Source organism: Stenella coeruleoalba (genome assembly GCF_951394435.1).
Source record: "Stenella coeruleoalba genome assembly, chromosome: 2".
Lineage (NCBI taxonomy): Eukaryota > Metazoa > Chordata > Mammalia > Artiodactyla > Delphinidae > Stenella > Stenella coeruleoalba.
Genome location: NC_137147.1, coordinates 135,330,178 through 135,350,447, shown reverse-complemented (window position 1 = coordinate 135,350,447; position 20,270 = coordinate 135,330,178). Strand labels below are relative to the sequence as shown.

Below are 20,270 nucleotides of genomic sequence, written 5' to 3'. Positions count from 1 at the left end.
AGTGAGTACCCAGATTTTTTTGGTTAATACATTTATTCATTTATTTATTTATTTTTGGATGCGTTGGGTCTGTGTTGCTGCACACAGGCTTTTTCTAGCCATGGAGAGCGGGGGCTACTCTTCGTTGTGGTGTGTGGGCTTCTTATTGCGGTGGCTTCTCTTGTTGCAGAGTACGGGCTCTAGGCATGCGGGCTTCAGTAGTTGTGACTCGAGGGTTCTAGAGCGCAGGCTCAGTAGTTGTGGCTCACGGGCTTAGTTCCTCCGTGGCATGTGGGCTCTTCCCGGACCAGGGATCAAACCTGTGTCCCCTGCATTGGCAGGTGGATTCTTAACCACTGTGCCACCAGGGAAGTTCCTTAGCTATTCTTAACATTAGAAGTCTTTTTTTCCCCAGAGCCCTCTTCCTCACCCCAGATAGGTTCTAGAAAGCTTGTTAACACACCTGCTAATCAGCAGCATGAACCTGCCAGCCCAGCATCTTCAGAGGGTCAGAGCTTTCTCTGCATTCTGATATCTGCATACAGATAGCATATATCTAGATTAAAAAAAAATCCATTCTGATAATCTGCCTTTTAACTAGAGAATTTCATTTTTTTCTTCTTTTCTTACTTTAATCTTCCTTAAGTGAGTATCCAGATTCTTAAAAATAATAGATATTTAACTTAAAGTTCAAACGTAAACCTGAATAATACAGGGATCATCGAATGTTTTGTTACCCTTTGCTTTCTGCCAATTCATGCCGTTCAGTTTTTTAGTTTTTGTGTTTCTCAGTTCAGCACCACAAATTATACTTTGTTTTATTCAGTAAGTAGATGCTTATAATATATGTCCATATTTTACCAATTCCTTTGCTTGTTCCACTCCTTCCTTCTGGGGTTGTTTTCCTTTCTCCTAATGTAAATATGTCCATTAAAAGTTTATTTAGGGATTCTAAAAAGTCAAATTTTATTTGTCTGAAAGCCTCTTAAAATTTGCTATTGTTCGTGAACGTTAGTTTTGATTCGTGTAAGAGTTCAGATTGGGGGTTGGCAAACTGTTTTTTAAGGGGCCAATAGTAAATAGTTTGAGCTTCATGGGCCATATATTATCTGTCACAAGTAAATCAACTCTGCATTTGTAGAGCGGAAGCAACTATAGGCAACATGTAAACACGTGAGTGTGACTGTTGTGATAAAATTTTGGTTGTAGACACTGAAGTTTGAATTTTATATAATTTTCATGTGTTATAAAATATTGTTAAAATTTTTCTTAACCATGAAAAATATAAAAATTATTCTTAGCTTGTGGACCACATAAACAGGCTGTATCTGACCTGTGAGCCATAGTTTGGTGATCTCATGTCTAGGTTAATATTCGTTTTACTTAGTACTTTACTCTTGGGGATAGTTATTCTGATAATGTCATATGATATTATCTTCCATTTTTAATTGTTGAGAAGTCAGCTGTCAATCTAACTGTCCTTTCGTTGCAGGTAATCTGGTGATATTATTTTTCTTTGGTTATTTTTAAGAACTTATTATTGTCCCTGTGCATGTCCCTATGATGTATCTAAAGTGTGGATTTATTTTCATTTAACTTGCTTAGAATTGGTTGAGCATCCAGAATCTAAAGATTAGTGTGTCTCGTATACTTCTGGAAATGTTCAGCCATTATTTTTGCTTATATCATACCTTATCATATATAACATGGGAGGTAAATAAAAGACAAATTCATTTGAAGATTTTCTGTGAAGTTATAGTACAGTATAGTATCTATAATATTAAATAATGACCCTTTTAAAATACTCCCTCCTAGAACTGAGTGCTAGAGCATCTCTGTGTAGATGACCTCATAAGCTTCCTCTTATCAGAATTATCACTTTTTTGGTTGGCTGCTAAGAAGTATAGCATTAAGTATAATACTAATATGTTGACATTAATTTGTATACATTATATCATGCATTATAATTAAAATAAGTATATACTGTAAGTAATTACATATTATAAATATGAATTATACATTATTAATAGTTTGGACAGCACAAGTATGACCTGACATTTGTTTTTTAAACTATATTCAAAATAATTCTTTGTACATGTATGCAGGTAATGGATTATTTGCATGATTGGAGAGCTATTGATGATTGTTATTTTAATGCTTCTTTAAGCTAGCAAGATTTATGGTGGTGTTTTAACAGACTTCTTTCATTTCAGAGAACTCAGTTTCCTGCATCTGCTGAATCTCTAAAACCCCGGCTGAAAAAAGGTCTGTATATAATTTCATTTTGTGTGTATATTTGCACAATTTCTCCGTCTTATTGATTCTTCTATCCTGTATCCACTAGAGCTTTTACAAATATGATTGTTGGGAAAAGCAGTAGTCTGAATGTTCTCCCATATCTAGCTTTTATTTTGTGAAGTTGTTAGATATTACGGGATTGATTTTACCTATAAATATGTTTATTTATTTATTTCATTATGCTGAGTCTTAGCTGCGGCAGATGGGCTCCTTAGTTGTGGCATGCGAACTCTTAGTCGCGGCATGTATGTGGGATCTAGTTCCATGACCAGGGATGGAACCAGGGCCCCTGCATTGGGAGCGTGAAGTGTTATCCACTGTGCCACCAGGGAAGTCCCTACCTGTAAATATGTTTAAATGGGGTTTTATTATTATATAAATGTGTACTAATTTTCTACTTGTGGAAAAACCACTCTAAAGTTCCTATAGTACATATCGGGCCTCAAATAATCTCATATATACATATGTTAAATAAGTGTGAGGTTTTATAAAAATTGAGTCTGGGAAGCCTAACTAGGTGAGGACCTATACTGTAAAGAACTGCCTTTAAAAATATGATACAGCCATAATTCCCTGGCAGTCCAGTGGTTAGGACTCAGTGTTTTCACTGCCGGGGACCTGGGTTCGATTCCTGATTGGGGAACTGATGCTGTGCGGTGCAGCCAAAAAAAATTTTTTTAAATAAATAAAATCCAATAGAGATATATATATTTTATGTCGAGGAATAGGATTTCTTCGTTTGTTAACCTATGAAGTCTTAGGAGGGTTTGCATCAAGTTGTCAGTGACTATACTGGATGTTCTTCCATGTCTAAAGGACTGGATGTCCTAGCTACTTGCCAGGCATTGGAAAATACCTGAACTTTTTGTTTAGCAGGAGAGACCATCTGTTTTATTATTTATTCATTTGTTTATTATTTGCTAGATGAGGAAACCATGGAAGGGGAGTGACTTGCCCAGGGTCCTGTGTGTTGCTTTTGTTTGCATACCTGAGCACCAGGCTATATGCCCTTTGGCAGCATGTGTTTTCCTGTTGTATGCTAAGAGTTTTAAAGTTGATTTTGTCAATAAAGTGTTTATTTGGGGCATTTCAGTTACACTTTGAAATTATAATACAAGTTGTTGGAAAATATTAACTTTCAGGAATATACTTTCAAAGAGTTTTTTAGGAAAACACTGTAAAGAGCAGTACATGTACAATTTAGATTATTTGTGAAATTTGGATGAATTCTGCCGATGTCTAACATCATCGTTAATAATTTAAACGCCATTTCTGAACATGAGAATCATCTTGCTGTGGTATCTGTCATTTCATTTCATCACCAGAGTGAATTGGCTAGTCCGGTGGTGGGGCTTGTGGGTATTGTAATCATCTCTCCAGTGTTCTTTCCATAATTCCTCCAGGGTCAAACCCTGTGGTTCAGTTGACTCCCAGTCCAGGAGAGTTGTAATTAGTATACACCAATCAAGAACTGGCCCATGCCCAATTCAAGCTAATGAGATAAAAACTTTACAGCTCTGGGGAGAAGGGGTACATTTGACAAGATGCTGTAAAATGTAACAGTGCCGTAATGCCCTTTCCTATCATTTCTTTCTCCCTTCCCCACTGCAGAGCAACCACTGACTTCTAGTATTAAAGTTTAGTTTTTCCTGTTCTTGAACCCCTCATACATGTGAGTACTTAGTGGGTTCCAGGACCAGTGATAGGTATTTGCAATACACAGATAAATAGGGCATGGATTCTGCCCTCAGGGAATTGACAGTCTTCAGGGCATAGAAAATAAAGGCATATAATTATATTGTATACTCCATAGGTCCTTCCTTCTGAAGGTTAAACATTTCCAGTTTCTTCAACTCCTTTCATGTAAAATGTTTAGAACTCTTTTGCCATTATTACTTTGGTTCTGTAGTGAAATTCGTTAGCCCTCTTGGAAGTATTGGAGTTCAGGACTAGGTAGAATATTCCAGGTATTGTGTGAACAGGGCCAAGTGTAATGTCTGGAAAATAAAATCTGTTCATCTGGATCTTTCATTTCCGTTAGTCCAACTCAAGGTTGCATTGCCTTTTGGTAAACCATTTTACACATTTGCAATACCACTATATTGCACAGTGCCAGGGGTATGATTCGTGTAGAACACAAAGACTTCAATATAAATGATGCCTTTGGAATTGTGCAAGGTGGTGACACAGGCATGTAAAATGTCAAGGGTATAACCCATTCTTATCCTGCCCTAGATTTCAGGCTTCCATGACCCAAGATTTTATCTATTGAATCACACTGATTGAGTTTTGGAATGTTGTGCCAGCCTTGCATTTCTGGGATAAGCTCCACATGGTCATGGTGTATTAAACTTTTTATATATTGCTGGATTCGGTTTGCTAATGTTTTGTTAAGGATTTTTGCATCTGTGTTTATGAGGGATGTTGGTCTGTAGTTTTCTTTTTTTGTGATGCTTTTGTATGTTTTTGGTATCAGGGCTATGCTGGCCTTAAAACGAGTTGGGAACTATTCCCTCGTCTAGTTTCTGGAAAATTTTGTATAGAATTGGTGTTATTTCTTTTCTTAAATGTTTGCTAGAATGTGACAGTGAAGCTTGTCTGGGTCTGGATTTTTTTGCTGTTGTTGGAAGGTTTTTAAGTATAAACTAAATTTCTTTAATAGATGTGGGACTATTCAGGTTATATATTTCTTTAGAGACTGCTTTGATAATGTTTCTCTTTCAAAGACATTTGTCCATTTCATCTCAGTTATTAAATTTATTGGCATAAAATTCATAATACTCCTTTATTTTCCTTTTAATGTCTAGGATGCATAGTGATGTTCCCTCTGTTGTTCCTGAATTTAGTAATTCTCTTTTTTCTTGATCAGTCTGGTTAGAGGTTTATACATTTTATTGATCTTTTCCGAGAAGCAGCCTTTGATTTTATTGTTTTTTCTCTATTGCTTTTTTTTTTTTTTTTTTTTGTGTGTGTGGTACGCGGGCCTGTCACTGTTGTGGCCTCTCCTGTTCAGAGCACAGGCTTTGGACGCGCAGGCTCAGCAGCCATGGCTCATGGGCCCAGCCGCTCCACGGCATGTGGGATCTTCCTGGACTGGGGCACGAACCCCGCGTCCCCTGCATCGGCAGGCGAACTCTCAACCACTGCGCCACCAGGGAAGCCCCCTCTATTGCTTTTTTTTGTTTCAATTTCATTGATTTTGGCTCTTATCTAATATTTCTTGCGTTTAATTTGCTCTTCTTTTTTCAGTTTCTTGAGAAATTTCCTCTGTTCATACTTTGTTGAGAGCTTTTTACCATGAATGGTTGTGAAATTTTATCAAATGCTTTTTCTTCATAAACTGAGATGATCATATAGTTTTTCTTTATTTTTTGTAACACTACCTGATTAATTAATTTTTCACTTTTTAAACAGCTTAATTGAAAAATCACCCATTGCAAGTGTATCATCTCTACCTCACTTTTTAACAGTTGAATTCCATTGTATGATAACTTATATTTAACCCCTCCTCTATTTTTTCCAACTTTTCACTTTATATTTTTAGTTTATTTTTTATCAAGGTAACATTGGTTTATAACATTATATACGTTTCATGTGTGCAACATTATATTTCTACTTCTGTATACACTACAGCGTGCTTACCACCAAAAATTTATTTTTTATCCCTCATCATACAGTTGATCCTGTTTACCCATTTCTTCCTCTGATGCCCCCCTTCCTTCCTCTCTGGTAGCCACGACTTTGTTCTCTGTATCTATGTGTTTGTTTTTGTTTGGCTTAGTTTGTTCATTTATTTTGTTTTTGTTTTGTTTTTTATATTACACATATGAGTGAAATCATGCAGGATTTGTCTTTCTTCGTCTGACTGATTTCACTTAGCATATCCACCCATGTTGTCTTCTTTTATTTAAGATTAATTTATTATTTATTTTATTTATTTTTGGCTGCATTGGGTCTTAGTTGTGGCACATGGGATCTTCATTGAGGCGCGTGGGATCTTTCGTTGAGGCATGTGGGCTCTTCCTTGTGGTGCGCGGGCTTCCCTCTAGTTGTGCCATGCAGGTTTTTCTCTTCTCTAGTTGTGGCATGCAGGCTCCAGGGTGCATGGGCTCTGTAGTTGTGGCATGCGGGTTCCAGAGCGCGTGGGCTCTGTATTTTGCAGCATGCAGGCTCTTGCTGAGGTGTGCGAGCTCAGTATTTGTGGCGCGTGGGCCCAGCTGCCTTGTGGCATGTGGCACCCCAGTTCCCTGACCAGGGATTGAACCCGAGTCCCCCGTGTTGTAAGGCGGAGTCTTTACCACTGGACCACCAGGGAAGTCCCCATGTTGTCTTAAATGGCAAAATTTTGTCTTTTCTATGGCTAAGTAGTATTCCATTGTATATATATACCACATCTTATTTATCCATTGATCATCATGTAGTTTCTCGTCATTGATATAGTGAACTGCTTTGATCAGTTTGTTTTGTTTTGTTTTATTTTGTTTTGTCCATGCTGCGCAGCATGCAGCAGGGATCTTAGTTCTCCAACCGGGATCAAACTTGTTCCCCCTGCAGTGGAAGCATGGAGCCCTAACCACAGGGCTGCTAGGGAATTCCCCTTTGATCAGTTTTTTTTAATTTAAAAAAAATTTTTTATTTTTTATTTTATTTTTTGGCCACGCAGTGCAACATGTGGGATCTTAATTCCCCAACCAGGGATCGAACCCGCACCCACTGCATTGGAAGAGCGGAGTCCTAACCACTGGACCGCCAGGGAAGTCCCTTGATAAGTTTTTTAATACTGAACCAGCCTTGCATTCTTGTGATAAAGCCAATTCAGATATGATATAGTTTTCTTATTATTTATTATTGGATTTGATTTTCTAAAATTTTGTTAGGAACTTTTACGTCAGTGTTCCTGAAGTATATTGGCATATAGTTTTCTTTTCATATAATATTTTTGCTTGATTTTGGTGTAGGGTAATGCTGACCACCTTATAAATGATTTGGGACATAGTCTCTGCTCTTTAATTTCCTGGAAAAGTCTGTGGAGTATTGACTAATTTTCTCCTTAAATATTTATTGCAATGCCCTCATGAAGCCAGCTGGTCCTGGAGTTTTCTTTATATTAAGTCTCTTAATAGATATAGGGCTGAATAGGTTATCTATTTCTTCTTGATTATGCTTTGGTAGTTTATGTTCTTCAAGGAGTTTTTCTATTTTATCTAAGTTGTCAAATTTATTGGCATAAAGTTCACAGTTTTACCTAACTGATATTAAAGATACTGTAAAGCCTCTATAATTAAAACAGTATAGTACTGGTACATGAATAGAAGAGAAACCAGTGTGATAGAACAGGAAAAGTCCAGAAAGAGACTCAAATACATTTGGCAGTTTAATATATGATAAAGTATATGGCTTCTCAAATTACTGGAGTTAAAGATGTACTTTTTAATACATGGTGCTGGGACAACTCGATAGCCATTTTGATAAATAAAAAATTAGACATACACTAGAATAAACTCCAAATGGATCAGAGATCTAATCTAAAAGGAAAATTCATAACCATGCAAGTATTAAAAGAAATACTTTTACCAGAGTATTTTACCAGAGGTAAAATTACCAGAGGCAGTAAAAGTTGATAAATATGACTTCACAGTGAATTTTTTATGTATGGCAAAAGGCACAATAAGGAAAGACAAAAGAGAAGTAACATTCTAGGTGAACATATTTGCAACGTATATCACAGGTAAATGGCTAAAATCACTAACATATAAAGAACTCTTGTAACTTAGGGATAGGGTGGGTGGGAAGGAGACCACAACATGCAATAGGGGCTGCCCTGGTGGTGCAGTGGTTGAGAGTCCGCCTGCTGATGCAGGGGACAAGGGTTCATGCCCTGGTCTGGGAGGATCCCGCATGCCACGGAGTGGCTGGGCCCGTGAGCCATGGCCGCTGAGCCTGCGCATCTGGAGCCTGTGCTCTGCAACGGGAGAGGCCACAACAGTGAGAGGCGCGCGTACCACAAAAAAGAAAAAAACATGCAATAGAAAAATGGATAAAGCATAATCAGAATTTACACACACACATTATATAAATCTATAGTAACATAAAATATTTACACATACACACACACAGGATATAAATCTATAGTAACATACCATTTATAGCCTATCAGGATGGCTAAAATTAAGAAATATGAGTACATATTCAATTTGTGAGGCTGCAGGAAACAAGCACTGTCTTATATTGTTGGTGGGAATATAAATTGTTACAGCTGTTGTGGAAGAGAATTTGGCAATATCCAATAAAACTCCATAATTACATTTCTAGGACTTCACCTTGAAGATACATCTCTGACAATAAACAAATATTTATTCACAGTATTATTCACTGCAGTATTATATGTGATTGTAAAATGTTGGAAACATCTTAAACGTCCATACATAAAAGAGTTCTTGAATAAACTGTAGTATATCCACATAATAGAATACTGTACAGCTTAAGGAAGATTTTTATGATTTGATACAAGATATTTCCAAGTGGTTTTCAAGATAAATTGTATGTTATAAAAAAGCAAAATACAAAAAAAAGCAAAGTACAAAAGAGTATTTGCCATATACTACATTTTTATAAAAAAGAAAAATTAAAAATATGTATGAGCTTATTTTTATAAAAAGAAGCACCAGAAGGATATCTCAGAAACAAATGGGACTGGCTGTTTACAAAGCCTTGCATGGAAATGCAGTGGAAAGGTTGGAGGATGTAACAGTTATTCGAGTATGTCTTTCTGTGTAGTTCTGACTTTTGAAATCATATATTCATATCAACAAAGATTGGGCAAACAAAAACCTTAAAAATAAAATATAAGAAGCAGCACATATAGGGTAGTTTATTGGAGTCAAATTTTCTTATGTTGGAGAAGGGAATTTACATAATACAGAAAGGAGTGAGATGAGATCAAACCCTGATATACTGGATTGGAAATGGCAGTTATCAGTGTTGAATACATGGTTTTTAATATAGATATGTAGATATAAAATATATATTTTTCTTAATTCTGTCCATTGACAAGGGGTAGCAGCAATGACACCCTAGTAGTAGCAGTGAGTACAGTTAGTGCCCAGACCTTATTTTCTAGACATTATTCTGCAGTAAAAGGAACACGGATGGGTTCCTTGGAGAAATGCCTAATTCCATGGCTAAGGCTGGGAATGAACCTGGGACATCTTGTGCCAGAAAGTGAGGAATAGTTTACCTAGTGATGGGTATTTGTTGGAAAGATGCAGGAGTGGGTTTGAAGGGCTTTCACTGGCCAGTGGCCAGTTCTGAAGTGACTGAAGCCTCAAATAATCATAGCAATGGATTATAACACACTGAATAAAATAAGAATACACCAGTCCATACTGATATAAATATACTAGTAAATAATAAATGAAGCAAAAGGAAAAACTCTCCCTTATAAAATAGAGTGATAAGTAATAAATGTAGAAGGAATGATAGAGTTAGAAAATTACCATTTGGCAACCATCATAGTAATAACTGATTCATGCAAGACTCCTCAATGGATGCTAAAACTAGTGGGTAAAAGTTTGATGAAAAACAGGATATTTACGGGACTTCCCTGGTGGTCCAGTGGTTAAGATGCTGCGCTCCCAATGCAGGGGGCCTGGGTTCGATCCTTGGTCAGGGAACAAGGTTCTGCATGCCGTAACTAAGAGCCCGTATACTGCAAGTAAAAGAGCCTGCATACTGCAACTGAAGGTCCCACATGCTGCAACTGAAGATCCCACACTGAAGATCCTAAGTGCTGCAACTAAGACCTGGTGCAGCCAAATAACTAAATAAATATTTTAAAGAAAACCCTCAAACATGCTATTTACATGAGTCTCTAAGTATCTTTCCATAAGGTACATTTTGATTATAGTCTAGTAACTTTATAATGGAAAAACCTACCAAATACCACCCTAACCAAGTGATAAAAAGTAAAAGGTCACAATAATAGGACAAATCGATATATTGTGCCTCCTAAATAACTTGTGTGGTATTCCTGCCAAAAATAATACCTTCAATCTAATCATTAGGAAATAATAGACAAACCCAAACTGAAGGACAGTCTACAAAATAATTAGCCTGCATCTTCAAAAAAGCTGTTGAGAGAGGGCAGACAGCAGAAGCAAGAAGAACTACAATCCTGCAGCCTGTGGAACAAAAACTACATTCACAGAAAGACAAGATGAAAAGCCAGAGGTCTGTGTACCAGATGAAGGAACAAGATAAAACCCCAGAAAAACAACTAAATGAAGTGGAGATAGGCAACCTTCCAGAAAAAGATTTCAGAATAATGATAGTGAAGATGATCCAGGACCTCGGAAAAAGAATTCAGACAAAGATCGAGAAGATGCAAGAAATGTTTAACAAAGACCTAGAAGAATTAAAGAACAGACAAACAGAGATGAACAATACAATAACTGAAATGAAAGCTACACTAGAAGGAATCAATAGGAGAAAAACTGAGGCAGGAGAACGGATAAGTGACCTGGAAGACAGAATGGTGGAATTCACTGCTGCGGAACAGAATAAAGAAGAAAGAATGAAAAGAAATGAAAACAGCCTAAGAGACCTCTGGGACAACATTAAACGCAACAACATTCGCATTATAGGGGTCCCAGAAGGAGAAGAGATTGAGAAAGGACCCGAGAAAATATTTGAAGAGATTATAGTAGAAAACTTCGCTCACATGGGAAAGGAAATAGTAACCCAAGTCCAGGAAGCGCCGAGTCCCATACAGGATAAACCCAAGGAGAAACATGCCGAGACATGTAGTAATCAAATTGGCAAAAATTAAAGACAAAGAAAAATTATTGAAAGCAGCAAGGGAAAAATGACAAATAACATACAAGAGAACTCCCATAAGGTTAACAGCTGATTTCTCATCAGAAACTCTACAAGCTAGAAGGGAGTGGCATGATATACTTAAAGTGATGAAAGGGAAGAACCTATAACCAAGATTACTCTACCCTGCAAGGTTCTCATTCAGATTCGATGGAGAAATCAAAAGCTTTACAGACAAGCAAAAGCTAAGAGAATTCAGCACCACCAAACCAGCTCTACAACAAATGCTCTACAACAAATGCTAAAGGGACTTCTCTTAGTGGGAAATACAAGAGAAGAAAAGGACCTACAAAAACAAACCCAAAACAATTAAGAAAATGGTCATAGAAACACACATATCGATAATTACCTTAAACGTGAATGGATTAAATGCTCCAACCAAAAGACACAGGCTGGCTGAATGGATACAAAAACAAGACCCACCTATATGCTGTCTACAAGAGACCCACTTCAGACCTAGGGACACATACAGACTGTAAGTGAGGGGATGGAAAAAGATATTCCACGCAAATGGAAATCAAAAGAAAGCTGGAGTAGCAATACTCACATCAGATAAAATAGACTTTAAAATAAAGAATGTTGCAAGACACAAGGACACTACATAATGATCAAGGGATCAATCCAAGAAGAAGATATAACAATTATAAATATATATGCAACCAACACAGGAGCACCTCAATACATAAGGCAACTGCTAACAGCTCTAAAAGAGGAAATCGACAGTAACACAATAATAGTGGAGGACTTTAACACCTCACTTACACCAATGGACAGATCATCCAAAATGAAAATAAATAAGGAAGCAGAAGCTTTAAATGACACAATAGACCAGATAGATTTAATTGATATTTATAGGACATTCCATCCAAAAACAGCAGATTACTCTTTCTTCTCAAGTGTGCATGGAACATTCTCCACAGTAGATCACATCTTGGGTCACAAATCAAGCCTCAGTAAATTTAAGAAAATTGAAATCACATTAAGCATCTTTTCTGACCATAACGCTATGAAATTAGAAATGAATTACAGGGAAAAAACCGTTAAAAACAGAAACACATGGAGGCTAAACAATATGTTACTAAATAACCAAGAGATCACTGAAGAAATCAAAGAGGAAATCAGAAAATACCTAGAGACAAATTACAACGAAAACACGATAATCCAAAACCTATGGGGGCTTCCCTGGTGGCGCAGTGGTTGAGAGTCCGCCTGCCGATGCGGGGGACGCGGGTTCGTGCCCCGGTCCAGGAGGATCCCACATGCCGCGGAGCGGCTGGGCCCGTGAGCCATGGCCGCTGATCCTGCGCGTCCGGAGCCTGTGCTCCGCAACGGCAGAGGCCACAACGGTGAGAGGCGCGCGTACCGCAAAAGAAACCAAAAAAAAAAAAAAAAACAAACAAAACCTATGGGATGCAGCAAAAGTAGTTCTAAGAGGGAAGTTTATTGCTATACACGCCTACCTCAAAAAACAAGAAAAATCTCAAATAAACAATCTAACCTTATACCTAAAGGAAATAGAGAAAGGAGAACAAACAAAACTCAAACTTAGCAGAAGGAAAGAAAGCATAAAGATCAGAGTAGAAATAAATGAAATAGAAACAAAGAAAACAAGAGCAAGGATCAATAAAACTACAAGCTGGTTCTTTGAGAAGATAAACAAAATTGATAACCCATTAGCCAGACTCATCAAGAAAAAGAGGGAGAGGACTCAAATCAATAAAATTAGAAATTAAAAAGGAGAAGTTACAACAGACACCACAGAAATACAAAGCATCATAAGTGACTACTACAAGCAACTCTATGCCAATAAAATGGACAACCTGGAAGAAATGGACAAATTCTTAGAAAGGTGTAACCTTCCAAACTGAACCAGGAAGAAACAGAAAATACGAACAGACAAATCACAAGTACTGAAATTGAAACTGATTAAAAATCTTCCAACAAAGAAAAGTCCAGGACCAGATGGCTTCACAGGTGAATTCTATCAAACATTTAGAGAAGCGCTGACACCCATCCTTCTCAAACTCTTCCAAAAAATTCCGGAGGAAGGAACACTCCCAAACTCATTCTGTGAGGCTACCATCACCCTGATACCAAAACCAGACAAAGATACTACAAAAAAAGAAAATTACAGACCAATATCACTGATGAATATAGATGTAGAAATCCTCAACAAAATACTAGCAAACAGAATCCAACAACACATTAAAAGGATCATACACCATGATCAAGTGGGATTTATCCCAGGGATGCAAGGTTTCTTCAGTATAGGCAATTCAATCAATGTGATACACCATATTAACAGATTGAAGAATAAAAACCATATGATCATCTCAATAGATGCAGAAAAAGCTTTTGACAAAATTCAACACCCATTTATGATGAAAACTTTTCAGAAAGTGGGCAGAGAGGCAACCTACCTCAACATAATAAAGGCCATATACGACACACCCACAGCAAACATCATTCTCAATGGTGAAAAACTGAAAGCATTTCCTCTAAAATCAGGAACAAGACAAGGATGTCTGCTCTCACCACTGTTATTCCACATAGTTTTGGAAGTTTTAGCCACAGCAATGAGAGAAGAAAAAGAAATAAAAGGAATCCAAATTGGAAAAGAAGAAGTAAAACTGTCACTGTTTGCAGATGACATGATACTATACATAGAGAATCCTAAAGATGCCACCAGAAAACTAGTAGAGCTCATCAATGAATCTGGTAAAGTTGCAGGATACAAAATTAATGCACAGAAATCTCCTGCATTCCTATACGCTAATGATGAAAAATCTGAAAGAGAAATTAAGGAAACACTGCAATTTACCATTGCAACAAAAAGAATAAAATACCTAGGAATAAACCTACCTAGGGGGCTTCCCGGGTGGTGCAGTGGTTGAGAGTCTGCCTGCCAATGCAGGGGACATGGGTTCATGCCTTGGTCCGGGAAAATCCCACATGCCACGGAGTGGCTGGGCCCGTGAGCCATGGCCGCTGAGCCTGCGCATCCAGAGTCTGTGCTCTGCAATGGGAGAGGCCACAACAGTGATAGGCCCGCGTACCGCAAAACAACAACAACAACAACAAAAAAAAACAAAAAACACCTACCTAGGGAGACAAAAGACCTGTATGCAGAAAACTGTAAGACACTGATGAAAGAAATTAAAGATGATACAAACAGATGGAGAGATATACCATGTTCTTGGATTGGGAGAATCAATATTGTGAAAATGACTATACTACCCAAAGCAATCTACAGATTCAATGCAATCCCTATCAAATTACCAATGGCATTTTTTACGGAACTAGAACAAAAAACTTAAAATTTGTATGGAGGCACAAAAGACCCCGAATAGCCAAAGCAGTCTTGAGGGAAAAAAACGGAACTGGAGGTATCAGAGTCCCTGACTTCAGACCGTACTACAAAGCTACAGTAATCAAGATGATATGGTACTGGCACAAAAACAGAAACATAGGATTATTGGAACAAGATAGAAAACCCAAAGGTCAACCCATGCACCTATGGTCAACTAATCTATGACAAAGGAGGCAAGGATATACAATGGAGGAAAGAGAGTCTCTTCAATAAATGGTGCTGGGAAACCTGGACAGCTACATGTAAAAGAATGAAATTAGAACACTCCCTAATAGCATACACAGAATAAACTCAAAATGGATTAGAGACCTAAATGAACGACGGACACTCTAAAACTCTTAGAAGAAAACATAGGAAGAACACTCTTTGACATAATTCACAGCAAGATCTTTTTTGATCCACCTCCTAGAGTAATGGAAATAAAAACAAAAATAAACAAATGGGACCTATTGAAACTTAAAAGCTTTTGCAAAGCAAAGGAAACTACAAAAAAGATGAAAAGACAACCCTCAGAATGGAAGAAAATATTTGCAAATGAAGCAACAAAGGATTAATCTCCAAAATATATAAACAGCTCATGCAGCTCAATATTAAAAAAACAAACAACCCAATCTAAAAATGGGCCGAAGACCTAAATAGACATTTCTCCAAAGAAGACATACAGATGGCCAAGAATCACGTGAGAAGCTGCTTAACATTACTAATTATTAGAGAAATGCAAATCAAAACTTAATGAGGTATCACCTCACACGAGTTAGAATGGGCATCATCAGAAAATCTAGAAACAACAAATGCTGGAGAGGGTGTGATGAAAAGGGAACCCTCTTGCACTGTTGGTGAGAATGTAGATTGATACAGCCACTATGGAGAACAGTATGGAGGTTCCTTAAAAAACTAAAAATAAAATTACCATATGATCCAGCAATCCCACTACTGGGCATATACCCAGAGAAAACCATAATTCAAAAAGACACATGCACCCCAATGTTCATTGCAGCACTATTTACAATAGCCAGGTCATGGAAGCAAGCTAAATGCCCATGGACAAACAAATGGATAAAGAAGATGTGGTACGTATATGCAATGGAATATTTCTCAGCCATATAAAGGAACGAAATTGGGTCATTTGTTGAGACGTGGATGGATCTATTGACTGTCATACAGAGTGACGTAAGTCAGAAAGAGAAAAGCAAATATCGTATATTAATGCATATATGTGGAACTTAGAAAAATGGTACAGATGAACCAGTTTGCAGGGCAGAAATTGAGACACAGATGTAGAGAACAAATGTATGGACATCAAGCCGGAAAAGCGGCGGGGTGGTGGTGTCATGAATTGGGAGGTTGGGATTGACATGTATACACTTATGTGTATAAAATGGGTGACTAATAAGAACCCTCTGTATAAAAAAATAAAATTCAAAAAAAAAAAGCTGTCGAGGTCATGAAAGAGAGCAAAGAAGACTAAAGAGACACGATAGCTGAATGTGGCACCTGGTCCTAACTAGAGCAGAGAAACATCTTTTAAAATATTTAAAAATTAAAGACTTTTGCTACAAAGGAAATTATTATGATGTTAAAATATGAATAAGGTTGGTATGGTAGATAATAGTATCGTATCAATGTTAATTTTGATAATTTTACTACGGTTATGTAAGAAGTATATTCTTTTTTTAAGAAAGAAAGTTTTTTGGGCTTCCCTGGTGGCGCAGTGGTTCAGAGTCCGCCTGCTGATGTATGGGACACGGGTTCGTGCCCCGGTCCGGGAGGACCCCACATGTTGCAGAGCGGCTATGCCCATGAGCCATGGCTGCTGAGCCTGCGCGTTCGGAGCCTGTGCTCCGCAACGGGAGAGACCACAACAGTGAGAGGCCCGCGTACAGCAAAAAAAAAAAAACAAAAAAAAAAAAAGAAAGTTTTTTTGGGAAAAGTGGTTATTTGTTTGTTTTCTTAGGCAGTTTTATTGAGGTTTAATTTATACAATATAGCATTCTCCAATTTTAAGTGAACAGTTCGATGAGTTTTTAGTAGAGTTATGTAGTTGTGTGGTGACCATCACAACCCACTTTTAGAACATTTTCATCACACAAAATGATCCCTAATGACTGTTTGCAGGAATTCTTTGTACTATTTTTTCAGCTTTTTTCTGAACCTGAAATGATTTAAAATAAAAAAAATTTTTTTTTAAAGGAGCTCCTATGGGAGATCGACTTTCCAATAAAATCTACAAGCATATAACAAATTGTTTATTTTCATTCACATAGATAGGCCTCTTTTTTTAAACCATACTTTTCACCCATTTAAAGTGTACACTTCAGTGGGTTTTTGTATGTTACATTATTGTTTTTCTTTTTTAATTTAATTAAATTTACTTTTTTCTTGCTGCGCCATGTGGGTTGTGGGATCTTAGTTCCCCGACCAGGGATTGAACCCGGGCCACCACAGTGAACGCACTGAGTTCTACCCACTGGACCGTCAGGGAATTCCCCCATTATTGTTTTTTTAAAATGTAGGAAAATATACATAGTATGCAATTTGCTATTTTAACCATGTTTTAATTGAAATATTGTTGATTTACAATGTGTTAATTATTTTAACCGTTTTTAAGTGTACAATCTAGTGGCATTAAGTACATTTACAGTGTTTTGCAACCAGCACCACTATCCATTTCCAAAACTCTTTCATCACTCCAAACAGAAACTACCCATTAAGCAGTAGCTCCATTTTCCCTCTCCCCCCAACCCGTCCCTGTAACTTCTACTTTTATTTTTTAAATTGAACTATATAGTTGATGTATAATATTATGTAAGTCACAGGTGTACAGTATAGTGGTTCACAATTTTTAAAGGTTATACTCCATTTATAGTTATTGTAAAATATTGGCTGTATTCCCTGTGTTGTACAATATATCCTTGTAGCTTATTTTATACCTAATAGTTTGGTTTTTTTTTTTTTTTTTTTTTTTTTTTTTTTTTTGCGGTACCCGGGCCTCTCACTGCTGTGGTCTCTCCCGTTGCGGAGCACAGGCTCAGGACGCGCAGGCTCAGCAGCCATGGCTCACCGGCCCAGCCGCTCCGCGGCATGTGAGATCCTCCCGGACTGGGGCACGAACCCGTGTCCCCTGCATAGGCAGGCGGACTCTCAACCACTGCGCCACCAGGGAAGCCCTATACCTAATAGTTTGTACCTTTTAATCCCCTACACCTATTCTACTTTCTCTCTCTATGAATTGCCTATTCTAGATATTTCATATAAGCAAAATCATACAATATTTGTCATTTTGTGTTTGGCTTATTACACTTAGCATAATGTTTTAAAGGTTCATCCATGCTGTAGCATGTGTCAGAACTTCATTCCTTTTTAAGGCTGCATAGTATTCCATTGGATGTATATGCCACATTTTGTTTATCCATTCATCTGTTAGTGGACACTTGGGTTGTTTCCAACTTTTGGCTATTGTGAATAATGCTGCAGTGAATATTGGTGTACAGATTTCTTTTTGAATCCCATTTCTCTTGGGTATATACCTGAGAATGGAATTGCTGGGTTAAATACCAAACTGTTTTCTATAGCATCCAAACTATTTTACATTTCCACTAGCAGTGTTTGAGGGCTCTAATTTCTCCACATCTTTGCCAACACTGTTATTTTCTGCTGCTGCTGCTTTTTTTTTTTTTTTTTTTTTTTTTTTTTATAAAATAGCTAATCTAGTAGGTGTGAAGTGGTCTCTCCTTGTGCATGTGATTTCCATTTTCCTGACTAAGGATGTTGGCATTTCTTTTCATGTGCGTATTGACCATTTGTATATCTTCTTCGGAGAAATGTCTATTGAAATCCTTTACCCATTTTAAATGGGGTTGTTTGTCTTTATGTTGAGGCTAGGCCTGTTTTAATAGTGATTGAGTTATGTCTTTCTTTTTCTTTAAGAAATATATACTTCAATTATTTCAGTATTTCCTTTAAAAAATTGACTCAAAGAACCTTATTCAGTACCATTTGGTTAAAAAAAAGCCAACACTTTTTCAACATTTTTTTCTCTCTCAGTCTGAAAAAGAAGGCAGATATAAAGGAATTGAGAGTCTAGTCTTGATTTAATTTATTTTTTGGCTGCTCCATGTGGCGTGCAAGATCTTAGTTCCTGACCAGGGATAGAACCCGTGCCCCCTGCATTGGAAGCACGGAGTCTTAACCACTGGACCGACGGGGAAGTCCTTGATTTAATTTTGGAATGAAAGTTTTAACTAAGCATCATCCTCTTTTTCCCTCACTGTTGTAAGTAGCATGTGGAACTGGAGTGATAAGTTATTTATTATTTTTAAATTATCATGTTACGCACCCTTGTAGGCATAGAAATATGTAGGTATGAATTGACACAATACTTCTAAGTAAGTGCTTGTCCATAAGTTTCAAGAACTTTAAAAGTTCATGTTGTTTAACCTAGTACTTCTTGTCCTAAGAATCTATTCTAATAAAAGTATCCTTCCCTGTGGCGCAGTGGTTAAGACTCTGAGCTCACAATGCAGGGGGCCAAGGTTCAATCCCTGGCCAGGGAACTAGATCCCACATGCATGCTGCAACTAAGGAGCCCATCTGCTGCAACTAAGACCTGGGGCAACTAAATAAATAAATGAATATTAACAAAAAAAAAGAAAGAAAGAAAGCTAAAATACTCCTTAAATCACCATCCAGTCTATAGGTAATCACTGTTACCATTCAGTGTGCGTCTTTCAGATTTTTATTATGTGTGTATGTATATAGCAATAGAAATATATAGCTTACTGTTGCATGAGTGTTTCATATAAATGGTAATGTTACCAAGTCCAAAGTCATTCTGCTGGCTGCATGTCAGGCTAGTAAATCAGGAGATAAGGTGTTGGGGCAAGGAAGATGGTGGACTAATGTCATAGAGAACTGTCTTACCCAAGTCAGAATTCAGGCTTCATTTATACTAAAAGGGAAGGGGCTGTGCTTGGTTGTTGCAGACTTCTTGGTGTAGGAATCCTTTGTTCTTGCAGCTGTCCTCGTAGGTCAGATGTTCCTGTAAACAAGACAAATGTTATGCTCTGTTCTGTAACTTTTTATCTTCTGTATGAATGGAAAAGTGTCATACCCTTAAAGGTCAGAGCCTTGAGAATGGGCTGTCCTCTATATTTCAGGCTATAGGGAACATTCTAAACTTGAAGCAAAAGCAATAGAATACAAAGGTTAAAGTGAAAGAAACAGATCCAATATGGAGTCAGATTTGTTTTTTCCTGTTACAGTAACATATATTTTGCTAGATTGGTGTATCTTGGAGGACTTTACATGTATAGATAAAGATCACTTCATTATTTTTAAATATAATATTCCATAGTATGGATATATTGCAGTTTCTTCTCTTTTTGATAGCACGTAAGTTGTTTCTAATTTTTCACCACTATTTGCTGTAATGGACATTCTTGTACGTGAGTCATTGTGAATTGTGGGGGGGAAAATGCACATTTTAAACTTTAATAATTCTACCAAGTTACTCTCCAAACTGGCTATTTATGTTCTTATCCTTAATATGTAGTACCCAAAGCATTTCTCTCTATATTATTTTTTATTATGTTTACAATAAAAGTAAGAAATATGGAGTACAGTATTGTATGAAGGATGTGTTCATCTTTTTCAGACTTTGTTTTAGCTGAGTTGCTTTCAACACTAAATAACAGAAAGTCCAACTCAAAGTGCCTTAAACAATAAGGAAATGTATTGGTTTATGTAAGAT

General features: G+C 37.2%; 1 protein-coding gene across 2 annotated transcripts in view; it reads left to right on the top strand.

The window, feature by feature from the left end:
• The window catches only part of BBS4 (Bardet-Biedl syndrome 4), a 72,934-nt gene that overhangs the window by 11,218 nt on the left and 41,446 nt on the right, over positions 1-20,270 (top strand). For both annotated transcript variants that reach the window (XM_079907526.1, XM_079907528.1), the window contains exon 2: positions 2,193-2,244. In XM_079907526.1, the coding sequence (XP_079763652.1) occupies positions 2,193-2,244 (52 nt within the window). The remainder of the gene's footprint in view (positions 1-2,192; positions 2,245-20,270) is intronic.